General features: G+C 38.1%; 1 protein-coding gene across 5 annotated transcripts in view; it reads right to left on the bottom strand.

Moving 5' to 3' along the window:
* Positions 1–22643, bottom strand: part of ZC3H13 (zinc finger CCCH-type containing 13) — an 87428-nt gene that overhangs the window by 14700 nt on the left and 50085 nt on the right. For all 5 annotated transcript variants that reach the window (XM_004475436.4, XM_004475439.4, XM_004475437.4 and 2 more), the window contains 6 exons: positions 16075–16385; positions 12701–13165; positions 7162–7335; positions 3260–3815; positions 1528–1631; positions 161–1345 (listed from right to left, as the gene is read on the bottom strand). In XM_004475436.4, coding sequence (XP_004475493.1) covers positions 161–1345; positions 1528–1631; positions 3260–3815; positions 7162–7335; positions 12701–13165; positions 16075–16385 — 2795 coding nt within the window. The remainder of the gene's footprint in view (positions 1–160; positions 1346–1527; positions 1632–3259; positions 3816–7161; positions 7336–12700; positions 13166–16074; positions 16386–22643) is intronic.

A 22643-nucleotide genomic window follows, 5' to 3' on the forward strand; every position in this document is an offset into this window, starting at 1 on the left:
TGTCAAAACATGTTTCCTTGTCCATTTCCACAATATAACTACATTAATAGAACTGATCACATTATTATCTAAAGTAATTTAGCATTACTTTAGAATTAGAGCTTGTTTAAGATATACCAATATAGGAAACACTGGCTAGATCCTAATTCAGTTCTATTACCTGAAGAAGTGCTTCGACTAGGTTCTCCACGCTTTAACTGATCAATCCTGGATTTTCTCTCTCCTGTGATTTCCAGGCTTTTTGTTTTTTCCCTGTCTCTTGAGCTACTATGCAGTACTCTCTTTCGTCCACTTTGGTCATCTCCGCTTCGATGGGCAGAATCATTGGATGGGGAGCGCAGACGGCCTGATGTATGACTCCGGTTACTCCGATTGCTCCCAAGGCTGCTGCTTCTCTTTTGATCCACTGGCTTGCGATGAGGGGCATCTTCTATAGTAACATGAGGTGCTTCGACTTTTTCCATTCGTGTTCTATGGCTTTTTCTATGGGATTCTTCATTGGTAAAAGCAGCACTGGTGGTAGAGGTGGAGGCAGAGGTGGGAACAGCAGTGGCCAGTGTGGTGAAGGAGGTGGCAGTGGCAGCAGGGATAGCAGCCATAGGGGGTGGCGGAGGAAGAAGAGAAGGCAGAGGGGGCAGAGAGCCTGCAGCTGTGGCGGTGGAGGCAGTGTGCTCCAGGTCTGGCCCCTCGGTGCGGTCAGGCACATCCTCATCAGACCAGTCACTGAATGCCGTATCTTCTTTTCTCTGGAGATCCTCTAGGATAATATCCTTACTGTTGGAAATTTCAACCAATTCCTCTTTAGCTATTATAGGGGGAGTCCGGGGGCCTCTTTTCTTCTTACTCTGCTGGACTGCTTCTTCATCAGAAATATCAGAATCACCTTTAGACCTTTTACGTTTTTTTTCAATGCTTTTCTTCTTCTGTCCTTTTTTGGGTGAAAATACTTGACCATCTTCAGATGTTGTCTCTGCGTTGCCCCTCTCTATTCCAACATCATCTTCTTTCTTTTTCTTCATTGGTTTCTTCTGAATTTTTGCTTTTTTCTTGTTTTCTTCATGAACTCGATCAGATGTGTCTCGATCTTCAGACTGGTGGTGTCCTAGAATGTCTTGTACACGTGCTCTTGAACTTTCCATGAGTTCTGTCTGTTCTCTCTGCTTATCTACAGAAGAAATTTTCTCTCTGAATTCTTGATCTTCATAGCGTCTTGAACTCTCTTTTCTTTCTGGTTTTCGATCCTCCTCTTTCCATCTGCCCTGCCTATCTTCTATAAGGTGGGATGGACTCAGAGAACGAGATTCTTGAGGTCGTACAACCTGGCTCAAGAGTCTATGCTTTTCATCTATACAAAAAAAGATAAAAGCAATTATACTTTCACCAGGTTAATAAACATCGCACAGTACATATAAAAAACCATAAAAGCCAATTTCTATTTTTCATTTTAAAACTTTTTGAGTGGCAACGATTTCAATAAAAATCAAAATAAACCTGAATATGGAAGCACAGAAAATAAACTCTGCTTACTTTTATCATCTCCACTGTTGTAAGTGTCACTATCAGGAGAATGTTCACGTCGACGTTTAGGTGACTGACGAGGGCTAGTACTGCCTTCATTTCTATAGCGCTTCCTAAATGGACAAACACAGTTTATAAAATTCCAGGTGAAAGAGATTTGTTTATGACATTGTTTTACTAGCAGTTCTTTACTGTGACACATCATCGGAGGACAGCAATATTGTCAGAGCTACACCATGCAAAAGAAATTCAGTGTCTTCAGTACAATTCTTAACTTCATTTGCTAAAGACTTACAATGATGACATAAAATTCACGGCAACATTTCTTCTCCTGGCCCTCAGGTACCCAGAGAGAAGTAGGAAAGTCAATGACTAACGCACGTCACCCAGGCTGTTTAAATTATGTTAGGGGCTTGGCGGTCGTACCTCTTATACTGGGGGAAGGCCTCTGGCCTCTGCAGCAGTGTGTGGGCACCTTAGGACGGTAGGTGTTGGGCACTGGGAGGGAGGTGGGGCGATGGGTGGGGAACTTTCCAGTGTATAGTCACAGTCAGGAGAAGGGAGCGCCGTATTAGGGCAGGATTTCTCCCCAGAATTCATTCTGGATATGGAGGACTGTCCACACTCTTAGGTGAGCTTCACTATGCCCAGTCAGTTATGGAAGATGGACAAGAAATCACTACAGCTGGTGATCAACTGCTTTGTGGTATGGCCCTTCTCCTGCCCTAGCCAGACGTGTGACACTTCTGAGTCAATGCAGTCACTCGTGCAGCAGTCTGGACTGGGGTCCTTCAAGTCCTTTCTAGCCTTCAGTCCTTCAGGCCACCTGGGAGGAATGTATTACAAATCACAGATGGGGCAGTTATGATCTAGAACTGTCACGTGACCCTGGACCCAAAGCTCATTCAAAGACCTCGGGGGTCTTCAGACCTTAGTTAACATGTGGCAGGTAAACAAACCACACCCCAAACACTTGTATCATTCTTTATTCCTCTCTCCAGAACAAGTGCTTTCACATTCCAGAGAAAAGAGGCCTGGAAGCTGGGTTGGGTTGGACAAATCCCACAAATGAAAAGTCCTGGAGCACAGCCCTAGCAGGAGAGACAGGAGGGTCATCAGGAGGGTCATCATGATCTGTCTATTCACGTTGCCCACAATCCTTTCCTGTCCATGCATCTTAATCTCCAAAACAAATGTGAGCTCCTCAGAGCAGGACCTGGGTCTTGCCAATTTTGAGATCCCAACACCTACCAGTAAAGAGTTGCTGGATTAATGATTAGAATTACTAGGTTGATGCCACACAATAGTCCAGAAAGGGACAGCCTAGAATGAGAGGCATTCATTCTTCCCCTGGAGAGCTCCTCTTCTCTTCCTTGGCCAATCCCAGCTAAGCTCTAAGGGTAGGCATGGGAAGCCCAGAATTTCCATGCACACAGTGATTGGCTTAGTTCCCTTGTTCTCAAAGAATAAGAGCCCCAACACAGAGAGGGCAGCTAATTGACAGGTATAACCCTAGATATAGAAAGAGTAGAATGGAAAAACTGACACTTTTTCTAGACAATTAAAAAGACATTAAATACTAACTATATAATAAAAAAATTGAAATACAAGAAAATGTAGAGGGAAAAGAGAAAAAAGAATTAACAGAAAATTAAGGGGCAGAATGAAAAACATGAGATAAAATGTCTCCAATTTTAGACTGAAACACGACTTTTAAAAACTGATTCACAATTGTCCTTACTTTGACTTTCTCTCATCATGTCCATCTCTTAGACTCCTCTCTTCTCGGAGATCTTCTCGCTTTTCTCTGCGGTCATCTCGCCCTTTGTCTTTGTCTTCCCAATCCCTCTGACGTTCTCGTTCCTTTTCCCTTTCTCTTGCTCTTTCCCGTTCCCGTTCTCGCTCTCTTTCCCTCTCTCGTTCTCTCTCTCTCTCCCTCTCCCTTTCTTCCCTCTCTCGCTCCCGTTCTTTTTCCCTTTCTCGCTCTCTCTCCCTTTCCCTCTCCCGATCATGGTCACGGTCTCTCTCTCTTTCCCGGTCTCTCTCTTTTTCTCTTTCTCTCTCCCTTTCCCTGGCCCGCTCTCTTTCTAGTTCTCTTTCCTTCTCTCTTTCCCGATCCCGTTCACGTTCCCTCTCTCTCTCCCGTTCTCTGTCTCGTTCTCGCTCCCGATCTCGATCTCTAGCCCTTTCATCTCTTCTATCATCCACTCTGTCTACTCTTCGTTCCTCTCTTCTTTCATCACGCTCAAGCTCGTCATTCCTTCCCTGATGTCGAATTGGTGAGCTTGGTCTTTGATCTACAATGAAAATCAAGTTTTGTCAGTGATTAATTCCAAAGATAACCCATTGGTTAAGACAGCAAGGCAAATCTTAAATTTTCTCTGGGTATAGGGTCACGCTGGCAATGAATCATAAATTGTGTACTATATTTACTTTTAGTGTAATCATCCAAAGAACAATCAACCTTACATCTTGAAAATATTATTTTCTTAAAGGTGATTTTGTTACCTTCTCCTGACTATGTTTTCTGTTCCTGCTCCCTCTGACCCCCATCTCACCTATCTCTGCATGCTCCCTACCCTACTTCAAGCCCACTGCTCCAACCCACTTCTGCCCTCTCCGCCCTTCATCTCTGATCTTCTCTGTCCCCTCAGCAGGACCTGAGAACACTGGTGGCAAAGGAAAGGGGCAGCAGGAGGTGTAGAACATAGGAGCTGAAGGAAAAAAAACATTTCCCTTGTAAGTTACACTTCTAATTCCAGGCCAAAATATATACACATCAAAGTGTAGCTATTCTGTGAAGAAAATATAGTAAAACAAAACAGCTGTCAATATCTGTTGCAGCAATATCAAGTTCTTACCTCATACTAGAATATTAAGGGTACTGGTGCTTAGCAATCTTGAAATAATCAAATGTAAGAAGTGTTTCATCTTAGTGATATACATTTAATTAACGACTAACTTTCCCCTAAAGTGTATCTCTACTAGATGTACTTTTCTTCATGTATTTTCTTAACAAATGACATAACCATTCATGAAAAGCTGGAACTTCAAGTTATAAACATATAACTCACATTCAAGTCCCTTCAATTCCACTCCTAAAATACCTCCTTATTCCATTTTCTCTTCTCACCCCTACAGGTTTAAGTCACTCAGACCCTAATCCGCCCTTCTTAGATGACTACATCTACAAGACCTAACTTGCTCGGTATCTTGTCTTCCATCTTTCCCCAGGCTCTTCTCTTAAACTTTTTTGATAAAAACTCTTATTTCTTCCAATAGCTTAAAAGTAGTTATCTTGGAGGCAATGAAAGGTAATTAAATTTTTAAAATTTTAACCTGACTTATCAGGCCATTATTTGCAATCTGGCCTATAGTCTCACAATAATCTGTTTCGCTAGCTTCTTTCCTTTCTCACCAGTTACAGCATACTTCTACTCCACCATGTATTTCCTTAAGTCTCATGTGTCTGCACAAGCTGCCCCCTCTCCCCACAAAATTCTTTTTTCCATCACTCCTTGTTGGTAATTCTTACTTATTCGTTAAGCCTGAATTCAAATGTCACCTCTTTAAGGAGCTTTCTTGAATTTCCTAAGAATGTGTTTGCTCCTTTGTCTACTCACAGAACTTTATACAGTAGTAGCATTTATCACACAAATTGTCTACTTGTACACTAATTATAGATTGTGACGAACTAAAGGGAAGATTTAAGCCCCAGAGCACAGAACAAGACACTTGGGCAAATATTTTTTCTCAACCTCTATCAATCTTTCTGTTGCTCATCACATTCTAATCACATTGGTCTTCTTTTAGTTCCTAGAATACAGAAAGGCTATTTCCCATCTAAGTTAATTTGAACTTTCTCTTTCCTCAACATGGAATGCGCCTACCCTCAATATTTGCAAAGCTAGGTTCTCTTCTGTTCACATCTCTGCATAAACATCATCTCTTCAAATTTTTTTCATAAGCACTTTATCTAAAGGAGATTTTCTTGTCTTATTCTTTATCTATCTGGGTCTTCTGTTTGTTTCCTTTATAGCATTGATCATTTTGGAGGTGGGGAGAGTGGAAGGTTTTTTTTCCTCTATTAAGTTCTACAAGGAGAGGGACTATTGTATTCCAACTACCTAGCAAAGTGACAGGCATGGGTACTCAATAAATATTTGTGGAATGTATCATTAACCTCTAAAATATATTCCTATATTAATCATACAACTGATATTTTTTAAAGTAGTCATAATGAAGTAAAATGGAAAGAGAATTAGACTTGCACAAGACATGAGTTTGAATTCCAGCTCTGGAACTTACTTCTCTGTACTACTGGAAAAAATCACTTCCTTTCTCTTAGCCCAAATCTCCTAAACAGTGAAATATGAATTATCTTATCCTATCTACATTCATAAGAATATTATAAAGATTAATATGTAAAGCAATTATCAAAGTTCCTGGCACCTAGTAAAAGCTCAGTACATTGTGGCTGAACTAAATATAAGGGGTGAAACCAAATGTTACTACAGAATTCAGACCTAAGGTAAGAAAAATCTGAGTCAGGATATGAAAATTTTAAAAGGGGAAAAAAGATATCAAAAACAACAAAAGCATTACCAGGACACGGTGTTAGCTTGCAGAAAGGAGGTAGAAAAAGGTAAATTAAGGAGCTAGAGAAGAAGCAATTTCAAGTATCAACACAGAACATCTAAAATCCAGGTCCTTCCACAGCTAAGGAAATCCTACACATTTTTAAATCCAAATGCATTAGGCTTACCTTCGCGGACTCAATCCAAACAATTCTCCTGCCTCTGATTTCATCTATGCTCCCAAAAGCATAGTAGGGCTAAAGACTTAGCTCTTCTTCTATAACACGCATATCGAGTTATCTTACCACCTCTTTGATTCAGTCCACAGTTAAGTATCAATATTCAATTCCCTGGCCTATCAAGTTTCACACCATAATAAGCTCAGCATTACAATGAAGCTTCCTTTAGTAACCAGCCAAGATTAGAAAATCTTCCTAAGATTTTAAATGTGTAGAGGCCCCAATATGAACAATGAAAGCTCACCCAAGTAAGTACTTATAACCTGTCTTAAATGCTGCCTAATGATCTCACTTCAAAACTGGTTTCTCTAAGAGACTATTTAATAGAGTAACAGAAAATTGTTAGCTTAAGACATTCCAAAGTATAAAACTAGCAGATGTAAATAATATATTTTCTCAGGAAAGAATATGAATAAAATGTTTCTCCCAACAATTCTCAACCCATCATCGTCATTTTTTCTTGCTCTGCTGGCAGTCCATGTAGGACTTGATTTATCACAGTTAGTGAGTAAACAGCTAGGATACTCAGATGAGAATGTTTAGATATCTTCCACATCAGCATTGTCAGGGATGGCACCCAATTATCTACATTCTTTAAATGGTTGTGAGATATTCAGTTAAGGTCAAAGATGGAACACCAGTTCTTGCATCTGTTGCCAAAAGGAACTGGTAGCTAGCTCTATACATAATCTCTCCTAAGCTAAGTAATAAGGAAAAGGGGAGGAAGATTATTTGAATAGTTATTAAGCAACTGTGTTAAAGTATACTTTACATTAAAAAGTGAATTGACAACCATTTTAAAATCCAGTCTCCTCCATCTGACTAACCTCTCTCTCTGTTGTCACGACGGTCTCTCTCTCCGTGTCTTCTCTCAAAGGAAGAATCCCTGGCTTGGTCTCTGCTGTCTCTTTCTGGGTAGCTACCTCGAGCTTCCCAGCTGTCGTGGTAGTTGCCACTGCTACTGTGACTATCAATTTGAGAACCTCTTGTGCCTCGACTTCCTAAACAAACGATATTCACACAAATATTTAACATACACACATCATTTGACAAGTTTCCCAGCTATAAGCTTCCCCCTCCCAAAAAAACCACACACCTTATATATATATATTTTTAACCAATTGTATTCCAAAGTATAGTAATTCACTGTTGAAAAGAATATCAAATATGGAATTAGAACACCCAAGTTGTTTGATGACTAACTTGGGTAACCTATGCCCAGTTTTTAAAAATGTCATATAATAGAACCATAAAGCAAAGATACTCATTTCAATCAATCCAGCAAACAAAACAAAAATAAAAGCTACTGTTTCATTTCTAATCCACAGAAATATTGTGAAAATAATGAAAAATACAGATAAATATTATTGCTTTGATTATAGTTTAAATTGAAAATATACAGTATAGACCCCAAGGTACTTGGGCAAGACATTAAGTGCTATGTGAAAATTTTAATGAAAAAAGTAGGAATTAAAATGTTCACAGTAACATTCATAATTCACAACTATATTCATAACCGCCCCCAAATTGGAAACTACTCAAATGTCCTTCACTGGGAGAATGACTAAACAAACTCTTGTACATCCATACAGTAGAATGCTATCTAGCAATAAAAAAGACAATGAACTATTGATACATGTAACAACTTGGAAGAACTTGAAAGAAATTATGTGGTATGAAAAAAGTCAATCTCGACAGGATACAAAGCATGATTCCATTTATGTGACACTCATGAAATAACCTACTTTTAAAAAGGAAAGACATATTAGTGGTTGCCAGTGGCCGGGGATGAGGTGTGGCTATAAAGAGGTAGCACATGGGTGTCTTGTGGTGACAGTACACTCGAGTATCTTGATTGTGATGGTAAGACAAAGCTACACATGTGATAAAACTTTACATACATGCACACACACAAGTACATGTACAACTGGCAAAACCTGATAAATTCTATGCATTACACCAATGTTTATTTCTTGCTTTTGATAATGTACCACAGCTGTATAAGATATCAATATTGGGGGTGCTGGGGAAAGAGTACAAGGGACTTCCCTGGACATTTCATTGCACCCTCTTACTTCAAAATAAGAAAGTTAAAAAATTTGGGGGGTGGAAGGGGCAGAGTAGAAGAGAAGCAGTACTGGGGGCTATGAAAATCTGGCAAAATCAAAGGTAAAAACTCTGGAGAGCCATGCCCTCAACCTCACAGACCTGTCACAAGAAAGAGTCTGATGAGAGTTAAGTTCACCCCCAATCTAAAAAAACATATGAGAGACCAACCCACCTAAACCAAGAACCACCTCACCAAAATCACACAATTCACATATAACAGGATTTAAGGCCTAAAAAAATTATAGCTTAATCTAAATAATGTAACAGAGTATTACAATTAATATATCTGTAAAGAATATTTTAATAATCAAAGAATAGAAATAAACTTAAAATGTTTTTTAAAGACTACAAAAAAGCTACATATAACATGTAGGAATGAATATGTTATACATAAGATGAGATACAGCTAAGGGAAATTAGTAAACTAGAAGGTAAGTCTGACAAAATTACCCAGAAGTCAAAATAGAGAGATAAAAACTTTGAAAGTTACACAAGGAAGATACAACGAGAAGATTCAACATATGCCTAATGACTATATATTCTTCAAAGTAACATTTAAAAGGATTCAGAAAAGTTGAAAGGCTGGAAAAAGATAATCAAATCAATGCTAATCAACAGAAAGATGTCATTAGCAAAATAACCTTTAAAACAAAAAAGCACTGTTAGGGATAAAAGGGTCATTCTGCAAAAATAAAGGAAATTGCCAAATCCACAATCATAATGGAAAATATAACTCATCCTCTGTAAGGATAGAACCAAAAATTACTAGATGTAGAAGATTTGAAAGTGCAGCTAACAAACTTCATCTTAGAAATATAATTTGCATCCAAAGATTACAAAGACATCATTTTCAAGTGTATGCAAAACACTTATAAAAACTGACTATTGAACCACAGAGTAAGTCTAAACAAATTCCAAGACCAAAGAACTGACTTCTGACTGACTAGTCTCTGTTAACAATTAAATTAACATGTGTGGAAGGGACCTATAAATATAATCATGTTTGGAAATTTTTTAAAAATCCCATTTCTATGTAACTCCAGAGGCAAAGAAAAAGTCATATTAAAATTTAGAAAATATTTAGAATGGATAACTTAAAAAAATACTACGCATTTCACAACAGAGTAAAACATAAGAGCAGAAATTAATGAAGTAGGGAAAAAAAGATAAAAGAGAAGATCAACCAAACCAAAGACTGGCTCTTTGAGGGCTCAAAACAGACAATTCTCTGGCAAGACCCATCTAGGAAAAAATAAGCATATATATAACTACAGATAAAACAGATTTTTAGGGAAACGGACTTGGCCCAGTGGTCTGTGGTTCAAACCCTGGGCCTCCTTGATCTGTGTGCAGCTGGCCCATGCGCAGTGCTGATGCACGCAAGGAGTGCCCTGCCACGCAGGGGTGTCCCCCATGTAGGGGAGCCCCATGTGCAAGGAGTGCACCCCGTAAGGAGAGCGGCCCAGCACGAAAGAAAGTACAGCCTGCCTAAGAATGGTGCCACCCACAGGGGGAGCTGACACAACAAGATGACGCAAGAAAGAGAGACACAGATTCCCATGCCGCTAACAGAAGTGGACAAAGAAGACGACGCAGCAAACAGACACAGAGAACAGACATCCGGGGTGGGGGGGGAGGGGAGAGAAATAAATAAATAAATCTTTGAAAAAAAAAAGGAAGGAAATTTGGAAAATACACAGATATGGAGATGGAATACCACACTCAAAAAACAAACAGTGGGTCAAAGAAAAAAAACAACAGATTTTAAAAAAGTAATTAGGAGCATCTATGTATAAAAAATTAGAAAACTCATTTCTTGAAAAAGGTAACATAAGAACTGCTCCAAGAAGAAACAGAAAATCTAAACAAATTTATATTGAAGAAACTCAATCTGTAGTAAAACCAATAATAATCAGAAAAATGAGAAACTCACCAGGCTTAACAAATATTATCAAACTTACAAAGAACAGATAACCAATCATATATACATTATTCTAGAGAAGAGAAAAAAAAGAAGCAAAACTCCCTAACCCATTTTATATGGCTAGTATAGCTTTGATCCCCAAACCAACCAAGGACAACATAAAAAATTTTTAAAAATTATGCAGTGGTATACCAGAACGGGCTCACACTAGCTCATGAAAATATCTTTTTCCTTTTTTCTACATTAAATGACATCATATTAATAGCTTAAAATCTGCTATGATGGGAATATTTATACCACGGAAATTAGCATAAGCAAAAAATTACCACTTTTTTCCTGAAGAGGCGGTTACTAAATATTTACAACCAAAACCAGGGATTATATGCAAATCTCAATAAATGTTAAATCCAAAACTGAATTTTGACAAACCTATTCTAGAACTAAAAAAAAGCTGACAAAATTGCATTTATCAGAGGAATGCAAGAATTGTTCTAAATTTTAAAAATTAACATAATTCAAAAACTATATCTTTTCAAGATATAGAAAAAGCAAAAATTGTTGGCTATGTCGTGAAAATTAGGAGAAATTCTTTACACAATAAAAAGCATATACTATAACTCCACGAACACGATATGTAATAATGAAATGCCAGCAATGATACTTTAAAATCTGAAACAAAACAAAGGATCTCATTATATTGCTTATTATCAATATACTAAATTGAATGTGATGCTCAGCAGGTTACCAGAAGTAATTAAACAATAATCAGAAAGGAAGACACAAATATATCTATTCCTAGACATAATTGTTTAATAAGAGAATCTATAAATTATTAGACCTCTTAAGAAAACACAACATAACAAATAAGATGAATATACAAACACCAATTACCATTGCTATATATCAGCAATAAGCATTAGAAGATATAATGTTTAAAAGCTAGCATTTAGTGACCCATGTACATGGTTATTCACTGAGGTGTTGTTTGAAAAACAGAAAGACTGCGATACCTAAGCATTCTTCAATGTAGGTATTGCCAACTTCATGGCATATATATTTATTATGGCCTCTATGTACCAAAAGAAGGAGGTAGCTGTTCACCTAATTTACTGATATGGAATGATTTACAAAGTATTTAGTTAAGTGAAAAGAGTTGAGTATAGAACAGTATAGTTGTTGTTTTTCCTTTATAAGTATTTTTGAAAGGATACATATACATCAGGCAACAATAGATATTTCTAGAAAGAGGGAACCAGGTCAGGGACAGAAGGGAGGCTTTTCACTATACTTCTTTGTATTTTGTATCTTTGAAATTTTGACCCATTTGAATATAATATTCAAAAATAACATAAAAAATTTAAACTACCATTTACAATGGCAACAAAAATATAAGGAACCTAGGAATAAATATGTACAAGACCTCAATGGAAAGAGTTATAAAGACATAAATGGAAAGTATTTGAAATCAAAACCCAATAGAGTACATGGGAGCCTCTCATATTTTTTAAAGTAACATTTTGTGTGATCTACATATCTTCAAAAACAAACAAACAAACAAACAAAAAAAACAATAGAGTTTTTCATGAAACAAGAAATATTGACTTCTGAGATTTGGATGTAAAAGCAAAGAGCCAAAAGAAACCAAGACCTATGAGGAGAAGATGAGAGACCTTCAACACTTAATTGTGACTGACCAGGGATAGACTGATAGACCAAGGAAAAGAAGAATGACAAAAGCTCTGCAGCAGGGTTTGGTGGGGGGAAAGGGGAAGGCCAAAGCTAATTAAATAGGTCTCGGCAGTTCGGAGACAGTCAAATACATTTAAGTAAGCAGTTATTAGGTGATGACAAATGGTTTTTAGGGGAAGATGAGAAAAATGGTTCAAAATACTGATAAATAATGGCTTGAAGCAAGTACAAGTACTGAGGAAAACACAAATCAGACATTTCAGAAAGCACTCATTTCCAAAAGCCTACCATCTTAACCTCACTTAATTGTACTGATCATTTAATGATCCAATACCTGTTTACAGGAAATTATTTCATTTTGGGTCTACTTTTATTCCTGATGGCAATTTTCTTAGTGTCCTCAATTAATCATGATGGTAGGCATGAATGGTTTATAATTCAGCCAGTGGGTCTAGGTCAGGTCCCATTTGTCCTTTGCTAACTTAAGCTAGTAATTCCTATTCAGAATCTACAGGGAAGATCACACATTTAATTAACTAAAAAATTACTTTGCAAGAATGTATTAGAAGACAAATCTTGAGCATTTAAACATTCCTATGTGAAACGTACAAGATAGCAGTTCACTGACAAGTTAGAAACCTTACCCTTTTCAGGTAACTCTGGACCTCTCCCCCTACTTCTGCCCATCCGGTCATTCCGAATTTCACTTCGAGACTCATTTCTGGAATCATTCCTTATTTCAGTACGAGAACTTTCTTCTCGCAAATGGTTTCTGCTGTAACTCCGGGACTCTTCCTGACATGGGTCCTCCTTCCGATGAGGATCTCGACTGTCACGTTCTCTGTAGTCATGGGCGTCACGAGTGGAACGGGACTCTCTGGGATCACGGCTATCTTTGTTGTCTCTGCTGTAATCCCTCATTTCCCGGGAGTCCCGAATATCTCTGGAGTCTCGTAGTTCCCTTCGGTCTCTAGTATCTCTGGCATCTCTCCGATCCCGGCCATCTCGAGGTTCTCTGTCCTCTCTGTGGTCTCTGGAAGAACTCTGATCCTGTTCATACTCGCGTTCTTCTCTCATGTCCTTTTCTCTATCTCTTTTGCCTCTAGTCTCTACAATACAATTTTGGAAAGCAACTATAAATTCTTTTATAAAATTTCAGGAAACAAGACAATATATTTAATATGGAGCTTCTGAAAGTCTGAAAATAATTTTATTAACACTTGGATAACTACATTCTTAAATGGATAAACTCTGAACATGATCACCGTCCCCCCAACACACCCAAACTTATAGATTCTAAACAAGTGAAATAATCAGATTTCCTATCACTGATGGTTTTTAGTCTTTAGAAACCACTTTTAATTCCAGAGGCCCACAGGAGCGTTCATCACTTCTACCAAGTATTAAACTAGACTAGATCTCACATCATCAGCTCAAAACTACAAAAAAGTAGTTAAACACCTAAGAAAGGCTACAATTAGTAAGCTGGCTGGCAAAGAGATAAACTGTTATTCAACCACTCTCCTCTATAGCTGTTTAATATTATCAACATTCCTGTGTGTACCAGTCTCTAAACTTTTCTTTACTTCATTTTCTAACATTTCAAAGAAATGACTTCATGTTTTAAAAAGCTGAACAAATCTCACCAGTTACCTAATCAAACCCTATCATTTTAGAAATGAAAAAATAGAGGCCCAAAGTTTAAATGGTTTAATCATACCTCATTCCTCAAGGGAATTTACAAAGATTAGAAACCACTCTATAGATAAGCCTAGAATAGGTATAAGTTGATTACAGTATAAATCTTATCCGAAGCCAAAGAATTAACCAGAGAACCCTGAAGGAAAAAACCCTGTCCTTTTTAATCAGATTCCTCAGTGAGCTGTGCTTTACATCCTAGAATTGCTATTTTAGCAATTGCTATTGTGACATGCTGGAAAGGCTATATTTTAACAACTGTACCAAGCCTTATGCCTAGGACACTGTAAATTTACCTTCTCCTTGCCCTCAGTGGCTGTACCCACAGACTTCTTCAGGGACCCCAGATCTAACGTCAATAACCTAACTCCCCTGCTAACTGCTTTATACGTATGCCTAGATCCACAATGCCATTTAAGGGTACAAGAACCAGGCAAGGAACAGACATACTTCTATCCTTACTGTGCACATCTATCACTTCTACTCCTCCCCCAATATAAGCTGTGGCTAAAAATTTGCTCACCTAATTGCAGACACTTTTAAAAATGATCTCCCCATATGTCTTTACAAACACAAAGACAAACATATGTCTTTACAAATCACCTCCCAATCCATCCACTGAAATGATCCTGATTTCAGAAAATGACAGCTACATAGAGGAACAGACAATAGTTAAATCTCTTACATGGAAGGTTAAAGAAGTGTCCTCCTTAGAAAGTACTTAAATACATATGGTTTGTTATTAAAAAGGATCTTCCTATAACAAAAGCTCCTCTTATCACAATAAAGCATTCCTACAAGGCTCAACTACACACCATTTTCCCTTAATTAGTATACTTATTTATCTACCTAACTACCTATCTGGTTGCATCATTGTCTTTTTGGTGCTTTGCTTTGTCGTGGGGACCACATGGAGGCCTGTGCTTCTGCGCAGGTCTGGGATGACTTTTTTCGTTTTTTACCAGGAGGTCCCAGGGATCAAACCTGGGTCCTCCATATGGTAAACAGGAGCTCAACTGCTCGAGCCACAGCTGCTTCCCTCATTACTATATTTAATAATTTTGTTTTAGAGTATTAAAGCAAAGTGTTTTCATGCACTAAGTATTCACCTAATGCACATTATATTACCTAGTAACTGCAGTTGCTAAATATCTTATTAAAATAGAAAAGTATAAGAGAATCTTCCCATCTTACTGATATTCCATCAAAACTCTTGTATTGATCTAGCATGTGAATCATGTACATAAGAATAATTCTACAATATAAGTGCTCTCTGTTGTCCCTACTAATGCAATCACTATTTAAGAACTTATTTATTGCTTACACTATTGACAGAAAAAGTAGGACGGTTCACAGGAGACTGTTGTACTGTACTCACAGAAAGGCTTTTTAAATGCATTATCACACAGAAATATTTGGCAAGTAAGCAAGTATTTCCTGCATGCTTACTATGTTCAAAAGCTATTAATAATTCAAAACAAACAACAAGCAAACAAATGAAAAAGACCAGCTCAGGGGAGCAGATATGCCTCAGTGGGTGAGCACCGGCTTTGCACATATGGGTCCCAGGCTCAATCCCAGACCTCGTACCTCATTAAAAAAAAAAAAAGGCAAATTCAGAAGAGGTTAGGAAAAAGACCTGTTAAGTTAAATAAACAGGGACAAGAGCCTGGGCAAGAAGTAAAGAAAGAGGTAAGAGTTCTCACATTGTACTACCAAGTAATAATAGTTTCTCAGCTTGAAGAAGGAGTAGCAAATCCCAAGTAACTTAATTCTTAGACATCTAGAAAGGAAAACTGTTTTGCTTATTACTTTCTTACTACATGGTAGACCTAGAAATGTGCTAAGTAGCTTGTACTGACCTTGTGAAAGTTTCCATTGGCTCTTACTCTTTTATCAAAACACTTCTGATGTGAATTTCAAACTATGTTTCCTGATTTCCTCCTTTTCTTTCTTTCACCTCCTTTTTCGTGGAAATTAACTAAGCAATTGAGAGAGATGCTCCAAGAATCAGATGGCCCCATATATGTAGAATACAAGGGTACTCACTAAAATATCTTGACTAAAGAAAGGACCAACTTAATACCGTGTAAAAGGCCACTTGTATATATTTAATATTAACAGCTTACATTCTCATGCTGCTGAGCATCTCCTACCACCCATAAGAACTCTAGCCTATATCCTGCAGGAGACTTAATATAGCACATTTCTCCTCTCTCCCTCATTCTAACAAGAAACTTGGATGTCCAATATTCTAATAAAGAAGATAACTATTTAAATAAAAGAATTTTAAAAAATCAAGATCAAATACAATGCATACCTTCCCTCCTTTCATGGCGCCGATCATGAGACTGTGAAGTTCGTTCGTGGTCATGCCTCCCTTTCTCTCGCATTGGAGAGCGATGTCTTGGAGGACTTTGCTTTCTTTGAGGAGAAGACAAAGAATGTGTAGGATAGGGAGAAGCAGAGCGTCGCAAAGGTGGAGTTACTGTTCGTTGGTAAGATGGTGAAGGAGTTCTTTTCCGACGAGGAGAAGGAGAATGTCTTTGAATCGATGATCCTGACTGTGAGGAAGATGAGTGATGTCTAGAAGATATAGGAGAGTGATGCTGCCCTGCTGGGGAAGTAGACCTACAAGGGACAACCACCAAAACAGTCAGCAGTCTTCCTTCCTAGCCAAAGGAAAATCTTTACAAACAAAAACTCAACATAAAAATAAAAGCTAAAAGCATGGATAATAAATCCAGGATGAATTTTCAATTTGCAATGCCATACAATTCTTAATATTGGTTGTTAAATGTGTGGTTGATTTTTAAGTCAGTTTGAAGCCACAGTTTAGCTGAGATCTGCACTGCCTTTCTCCCAAGATTTGACTACACCGCACACTGCCATTCCAGGCAGTTTTCCACTGAGCACAGACAACCTCCCCGGACTCCACTAAGGGATTCACTCTTACCAGAGGCAATCTGAGAATGTATACAGCTATTTGGAAGGGGGATCCACAAATACCAAACAGCAAACACACTAATGAGATCTAGATACAAAGTAGCTGTAAGAGTGCCTGTAAGTCAAGGCAATGGGGAAAAGGGAAAATTATTGCCAGCTAAGCCAAGCAAAGTTTGTGCTGCTTGGGTTGGCATTTAGAAAGGGGAAAGAATGCTGAGGTTAAAGGAAAGGACAACAAAAAATATATTATCTTTATCATAAGTAACCTGACTTCACTCTTGGGCAGCACCAACTGAGATGCAGTTCAAAAATAACTCTTAGTTTAACTAAAGCCTCCTCTACCCTCTTCAAATCATCTTCTTACTCTGCTGCAGTAAAACAACTTTTGACCACAAGAAGCACACCTGAATCACTCCTAAACACCACTATATCCTGGGTGTGTCCACACTGAATATGCTTAATGTGTATTTGTTGGAGAGCTAGATACACAAATTTTGTGCAATAACTAAAAAAGAACAGAATCAATATTTTAAAAAATAATGTTCCAGACATCATATACCCAGATGAGTAACATAATCCTCAAACGAATCATTTTGGGTTTATTTCTGGGGTAGGTAGTCACATGAAATATTGCTTTTAACTAAAAAAAAAAAAAAAAAAAAAAATTGAATTTCTAGTCAACTGTTTTGGAGTTGCCTTAGCGCCTATGATAAACATTTTTTCAATATTCACAATGGTAGCAAGATCATTATTAGTCCTAAACCAGTGTTTCTCAATCTAGCACTGCTGACATTTTTGTACCAGGTAACTGTTCTGAGGAGTGGGCCTGTGCATTGCAGGATGTTTACTAGCATCCCTGGGCTCTACCCACTAGAAGCCAGTAGTGTCACCTCTTCTCCCCGCAAGTCACAACAATAAAAATGACTCTAGACATTGTCAAATGTTCCTTGGGTGGCAAAATCACCCCCATTTGAGAAACACTGCCCTAAATTTTGTTGTTTATACATGATGCCCTAGATATACATTCTAAGTCAAAAGACTGATGAAAGATTTTTGCAGAACTTGGAAATAAGCAAAAAAAAAAAACAAAAAAACAAAAAAAACCCACAAAAAACACATCACATTCATCTGAACATCTTAGTTATCTGTGATTCTACTAAACCTTTATGCTTAATAAAATTTTGTATTCCTTTACCATATATTAAAAAAAGCAATCAAGCCACTGTAACTTAACTGACTCTAAATACAAACTTATTTACATACAGATACAAGTGGAAATGTCCAATGTATCTTACCCAAATTTGGAAAACTATTTATGATCAATGGCCATTCAAATGCATTCTACTGATGACAGGAAAATCATTGTAACTTTGAGAATTGGAATTACTGTCTTCTGGTGCTTTTCAATTTCAATTTCATCAGTTACAATCTGAAATGGTGTGGATCTTTTAAAATTGGGAGGTAATGACTATTTTTCTGAATTGATAAAATAAAGAAGGTAGCTCTCCACTGAACTGGCTTTTAAGATAATTTTGATTTTATTTTCTAGGGTATACTCAAAATCATTTCAGAATGTCTACAATAACCTTTACTGATTATTACACAGAACTTAAGAAAAAAGTCTACACATACTATATCTTTCAAATAAACATGTTATATCCTGTGGGAGGAAGGGCGCCCGGCTTGCCACAGTAGCAAACGGTGCGGCAAGAAGTGATACCGCCTCTGCCCACTGGGCCTAGATAAGGTGACCACGCCTGACTAGGCCTTTGCTGCTAACGGCTGGCCGGTGCTGCCCTCCCCCTTTTTATCTCCCGCCTAGCCCAACATCTGGCCAGCTCTCACTTCCCCTTTCCCCTCCCCTATTCCAAACCTCTCAGCCAGCCCTCTGCCTAGCAACCGCTTACAATCACCTATCAGGAAGCAGTACCCGCCCGCACCTATCAAATCCCTCCACGCAGTCCCTAACCCTATAAAGCTGTGTCCCCTTCCGCAATAAACCAGACTTGTGCCATCAGCCTGTCTCCGCGACTCCTTCCTGGGTCGTGCGCCCTCCACGCCTTCGGAGCCCCCGAAGGAAGCCTCAGCGGCCATACGAGGCTTTCTTCCCCACGCCAGGGACCCCTCTCGTCCCACAACGGGACCCCACTCGTCCCATAACAGGGACCCCGTTTCGTCCCTCAATATCCCAGTCAAGTTTCTACTCAAATTTGGCATCTACAGCCTGGAGGGAAAAACTTCAATTAGAACTTGGACTAATCAAGCTGTCATACGTACGGCGTGTTGTCAAGGTGTGACTTAAGCATGTTAACCATGTTTTGTTTTGCTTTTTAAAGATACACTGATCAAACAAAATTAACCATGTTTAAGAAAACTGCAGGCACCTTTACATTTCCCTCTCTGTTACTACTCCTTTAAAATCTGATGAAGAATACTGAAAAGGAGCCAATTATAAAACAAGATGAGTCAGATCATGGATGATACATGCCTACCTGGATCAATGTCTGTTCTGATATAGAAAAGGCATTACCCCTAAGTAATAAAACTGTCCTGAAATCTGACCAAAATTACTACTACTTTGGTTACAGACTATTTTTAAATGTTTCAACTAAGAATAGAAGTAATCTCAGGTTAACTATTCTTATGTTCTAGAATTGGCTGGTTTCTTATCTGAGGAAGAAAGTCTGAAATTCAAATAAAATGGGAAAGTTTATTGCCTGCAGAAAAAGTGCTATACCTTAAAACACAAATCTGTACACAGTTGGCAGAAACACTGTGGTTCATAGCACACAGAAAAAGTTAATCTGACAAGACTCCAATCAAAAGCCTTTCAATAATGCTCTTATAATTAGGACATGATGTGGGATGAGAATATTCAGGGTGTATTTCACTTTGGGGAGAACTGTGAAAGGTACAAGAAATTTAAAAAGAAAAATATTTCACACTCCTGATGCACATATTAATAATAATGCACATATGAAACCCTGTTTATCCCAGACTTTCTTAAAGTAGTAATACCAGTTTTTCACAATCAATTGTTGCTATTTCTCAAATATGAAAATATGCTTACATAATGTAACTAATATTCATAGTTTAACGTTTAAAATCATCATGTAAGTGTATTTTTTTTTCCCAAACGACCATGGGTATTATCATAATCAACTCTACTTGGCAGTGGTAAAATTCAATGCAATGTGACAGAGATCTGACATGTAGAAATATTTCAGTTCTATTATTTTACATAAGAAATTTACTCCTATTAAATAACATGCAATTTTAATTTACTCAACAGATATTGAATAAGCACCTATTATGCCCCAAGCATTACTTACAGCATTGAGGAAAAGGTAAAGAAGACAAAACCATTACAATAATAATAATAGTATTAACAATAATAGCAGTTCCATGTTTCAATTATGTATACACTGTTTTAAGTACTTTATACATATTAACTGATTTAATCTTTTTGTTTTTAATATGGTTGGCAATTGCAAATTGCCAAATGCAAATGGCTCCGCATTGTGGAGGACCTCTAGGTGGGGAATTTCACTGTCAAGCACACAGATTTCTGGGTAACCACTGGGAGTATGGCAGTCACCCAGGCAAATGTGGCTGTATGAATTACTAAGTGGTGCAAAGGGCCTAAAGAGGAGATTCTGTAAAGGTTCCGCATTGAGACTAAGGCCTAGGGCAGTGGACAATCAGAGTCTGGCTTCACCTACTCCTTAGGGCCTTATTACAAATTTCCCTAACTCTCTCTGTCTGCTTAGATCTCCTGCACAACCTCCTTTGTTCCCTCAGCTTTAGCTACCATGGTCTCCTTGCTGTTCCCTGAACCACTAAGAAAATCCCACCTCAGGGCCTGTGAACTTTATGCTGCCTAAACATACTCCTTCCTTCATTCCAGTTCGCTGCCTCAGCCTCTCTGCCCATTGGCCTGAATCAAGTACCACCCAGACATCACTCTCTCACTTCTTACCCTGCTTTGGTTTCATTTGTCACACTTAACCACATTGCCTGTGTGTTTTCGATGCCCTACTCCCCCTATTCAGATTGTGAACCCCATGAGAGTAAATACTCTTTTGTTTTGTTCTCTGATGTATCCTTAGTAACTTGAACTATGCCTGATATATAACAGGTGCTCAATGAATATGTATTTAATGATTTAATAAATGAATGAATGTCACAAAACCCCCTTTCCTCTACTGAATTATTCCACCATCAAAAGTACTGATGGTCACCTCCTAAATCAGTATTTTCCAAACCTTTTCAGATCAGGGCAGAGAAAATATAGTAACATTTGCTCAGTATCAATGTATACTGGAGAAGATTTGGGGATAAATGGTAGTGATAATTTCTATATAACATTAGAGTAAGAAAAATAAAACCCATTTAATCTTTAAAACCACAACTTTATAAAGTAACTGAAACAGAGGGGTTTCACAGCAATAAGAGTGAGGCTAGAATTGAAAATTAGTCTGTACAGATTCATATTGTCTAGAGTGTGAAACAACAATCAAGTGAGATAATTTTGGCTCATGTAAGTCTATAAAACAGGATAATAAAAAACAACCTCTTAGTTCAAAAATTAAAAAAATAAAAAGGAATTCTGTCAGGTGGACTATGTTGGGTTGCTTGATGAGGAAGGGCCTCTGCTGAGGAGATGATGCTATTGGAGCCAAGACCTGAATGATCAGAAGGAAGAGCTTTTCGATCAGAGGTCACCAAGTACAAAGGAAGTAGGAGTATTGCGTTACATGAGAACAGAAAGAAGACAAGTGTAGCTACAGTTATGAGTGAGCAGCAGAGCTTTCCAAGACATGGTCAGCAAGCAGGCAGAGGCCATATGGTATGGTAAACTTCTGGATTTTATTCTAAGCATGAGGGACATCACTGGAGAATTTTAGCCAGGGAAGTATCATGGAAAATCTAGCAAGATCTTACTTATCCAAATAAATCTGTAAGATGAAGAAAGAAAATGCTCCTGGGCGATGATTTGTTTTATGCCTGGTAGCTTACTGTCCCTTTGCAGCAAGGGAAAGGGGATTAACTTCTAATGGAATGATCTACAGACTGGGAGAACATTTATACTTATGGAAATCTTTTAAAAGATCTCTTCTCCATAAATAAACAAATAAATATTTTAAAAAGATTTATTTTTTATTTATTTCTCTCCCCTTCCCTATCCACCCCACCAGCTGTCTGCTTTCTGTGTCCATTCACTATGTGTTCTTCTGTGTCCGCTTGTATTCTTGTCAGTGGCACTGGGAATCTGTGTCTCTTTTTGTTGTGTCATCTTGCTGCATCAGTTCTCCATGTGTGCGGCGCCACTCTTGGGCAGGCTGTGCTTTTTCCGTGCTGGGCGGCTCTCCTTATGGGGTACACTCTTTGTGCATGGGGCTCCCCTACGCGGGACGCTCCTGCTTGGCACGGCACTCCTTGTGCCCATCAGCACTGCATGTGGGCCAGCTCATCACACGGGCCAGAAGGCCCTGGGTTTGAATCTTGGACCTCACAAATGGTAGGCAGATGCCCTATCCATTGGGCCAAATCCGCTTCCCCTCCATAAATATATAACAATGCTTGTAAAAAAGATTTGATTCAAACAAACCCACAGAAGCTCTAGAAGATATATGTAAATCTAAGCCAAAGTACTACTAATTTTGGTCTGGTTTCACTTTTGTATTTATGTACAAATGAAATAATTTCAAAAGTCTCAGTTAAAGAATGAAGAAAATTAAGATAACCCTTAAACATATTCTTTAAAGCAATTTAAATCCAAAATAATTTCCTATTAAATAACGCAACACACACTGGCATAATATGGAACTAAGACAAGAAGCTGCTATCTTCTGCCTGGCAGAGCAAGTTAAAGCTCTTACTGTCTGCTGGGATGTGATGGAATGGTAAGGATATGAAGAAGAGGACCAGACCACCAGAGTG

This window comes from Dasypus novemcinctus, chromosome 15, assembly GCF_030445035.2.
Source record: "Dasypus novemcinctus isolate mDasNov1 chromosome 15, mDasNov1.1.hap2, whole genome shotgun sequence".
Lineage (NCBI taxonomy): Eukaryota > Metazoa > Chordata > Mammalia > Cingulata > Dasypodidae > Dasypus > Dasypus novemcinctus.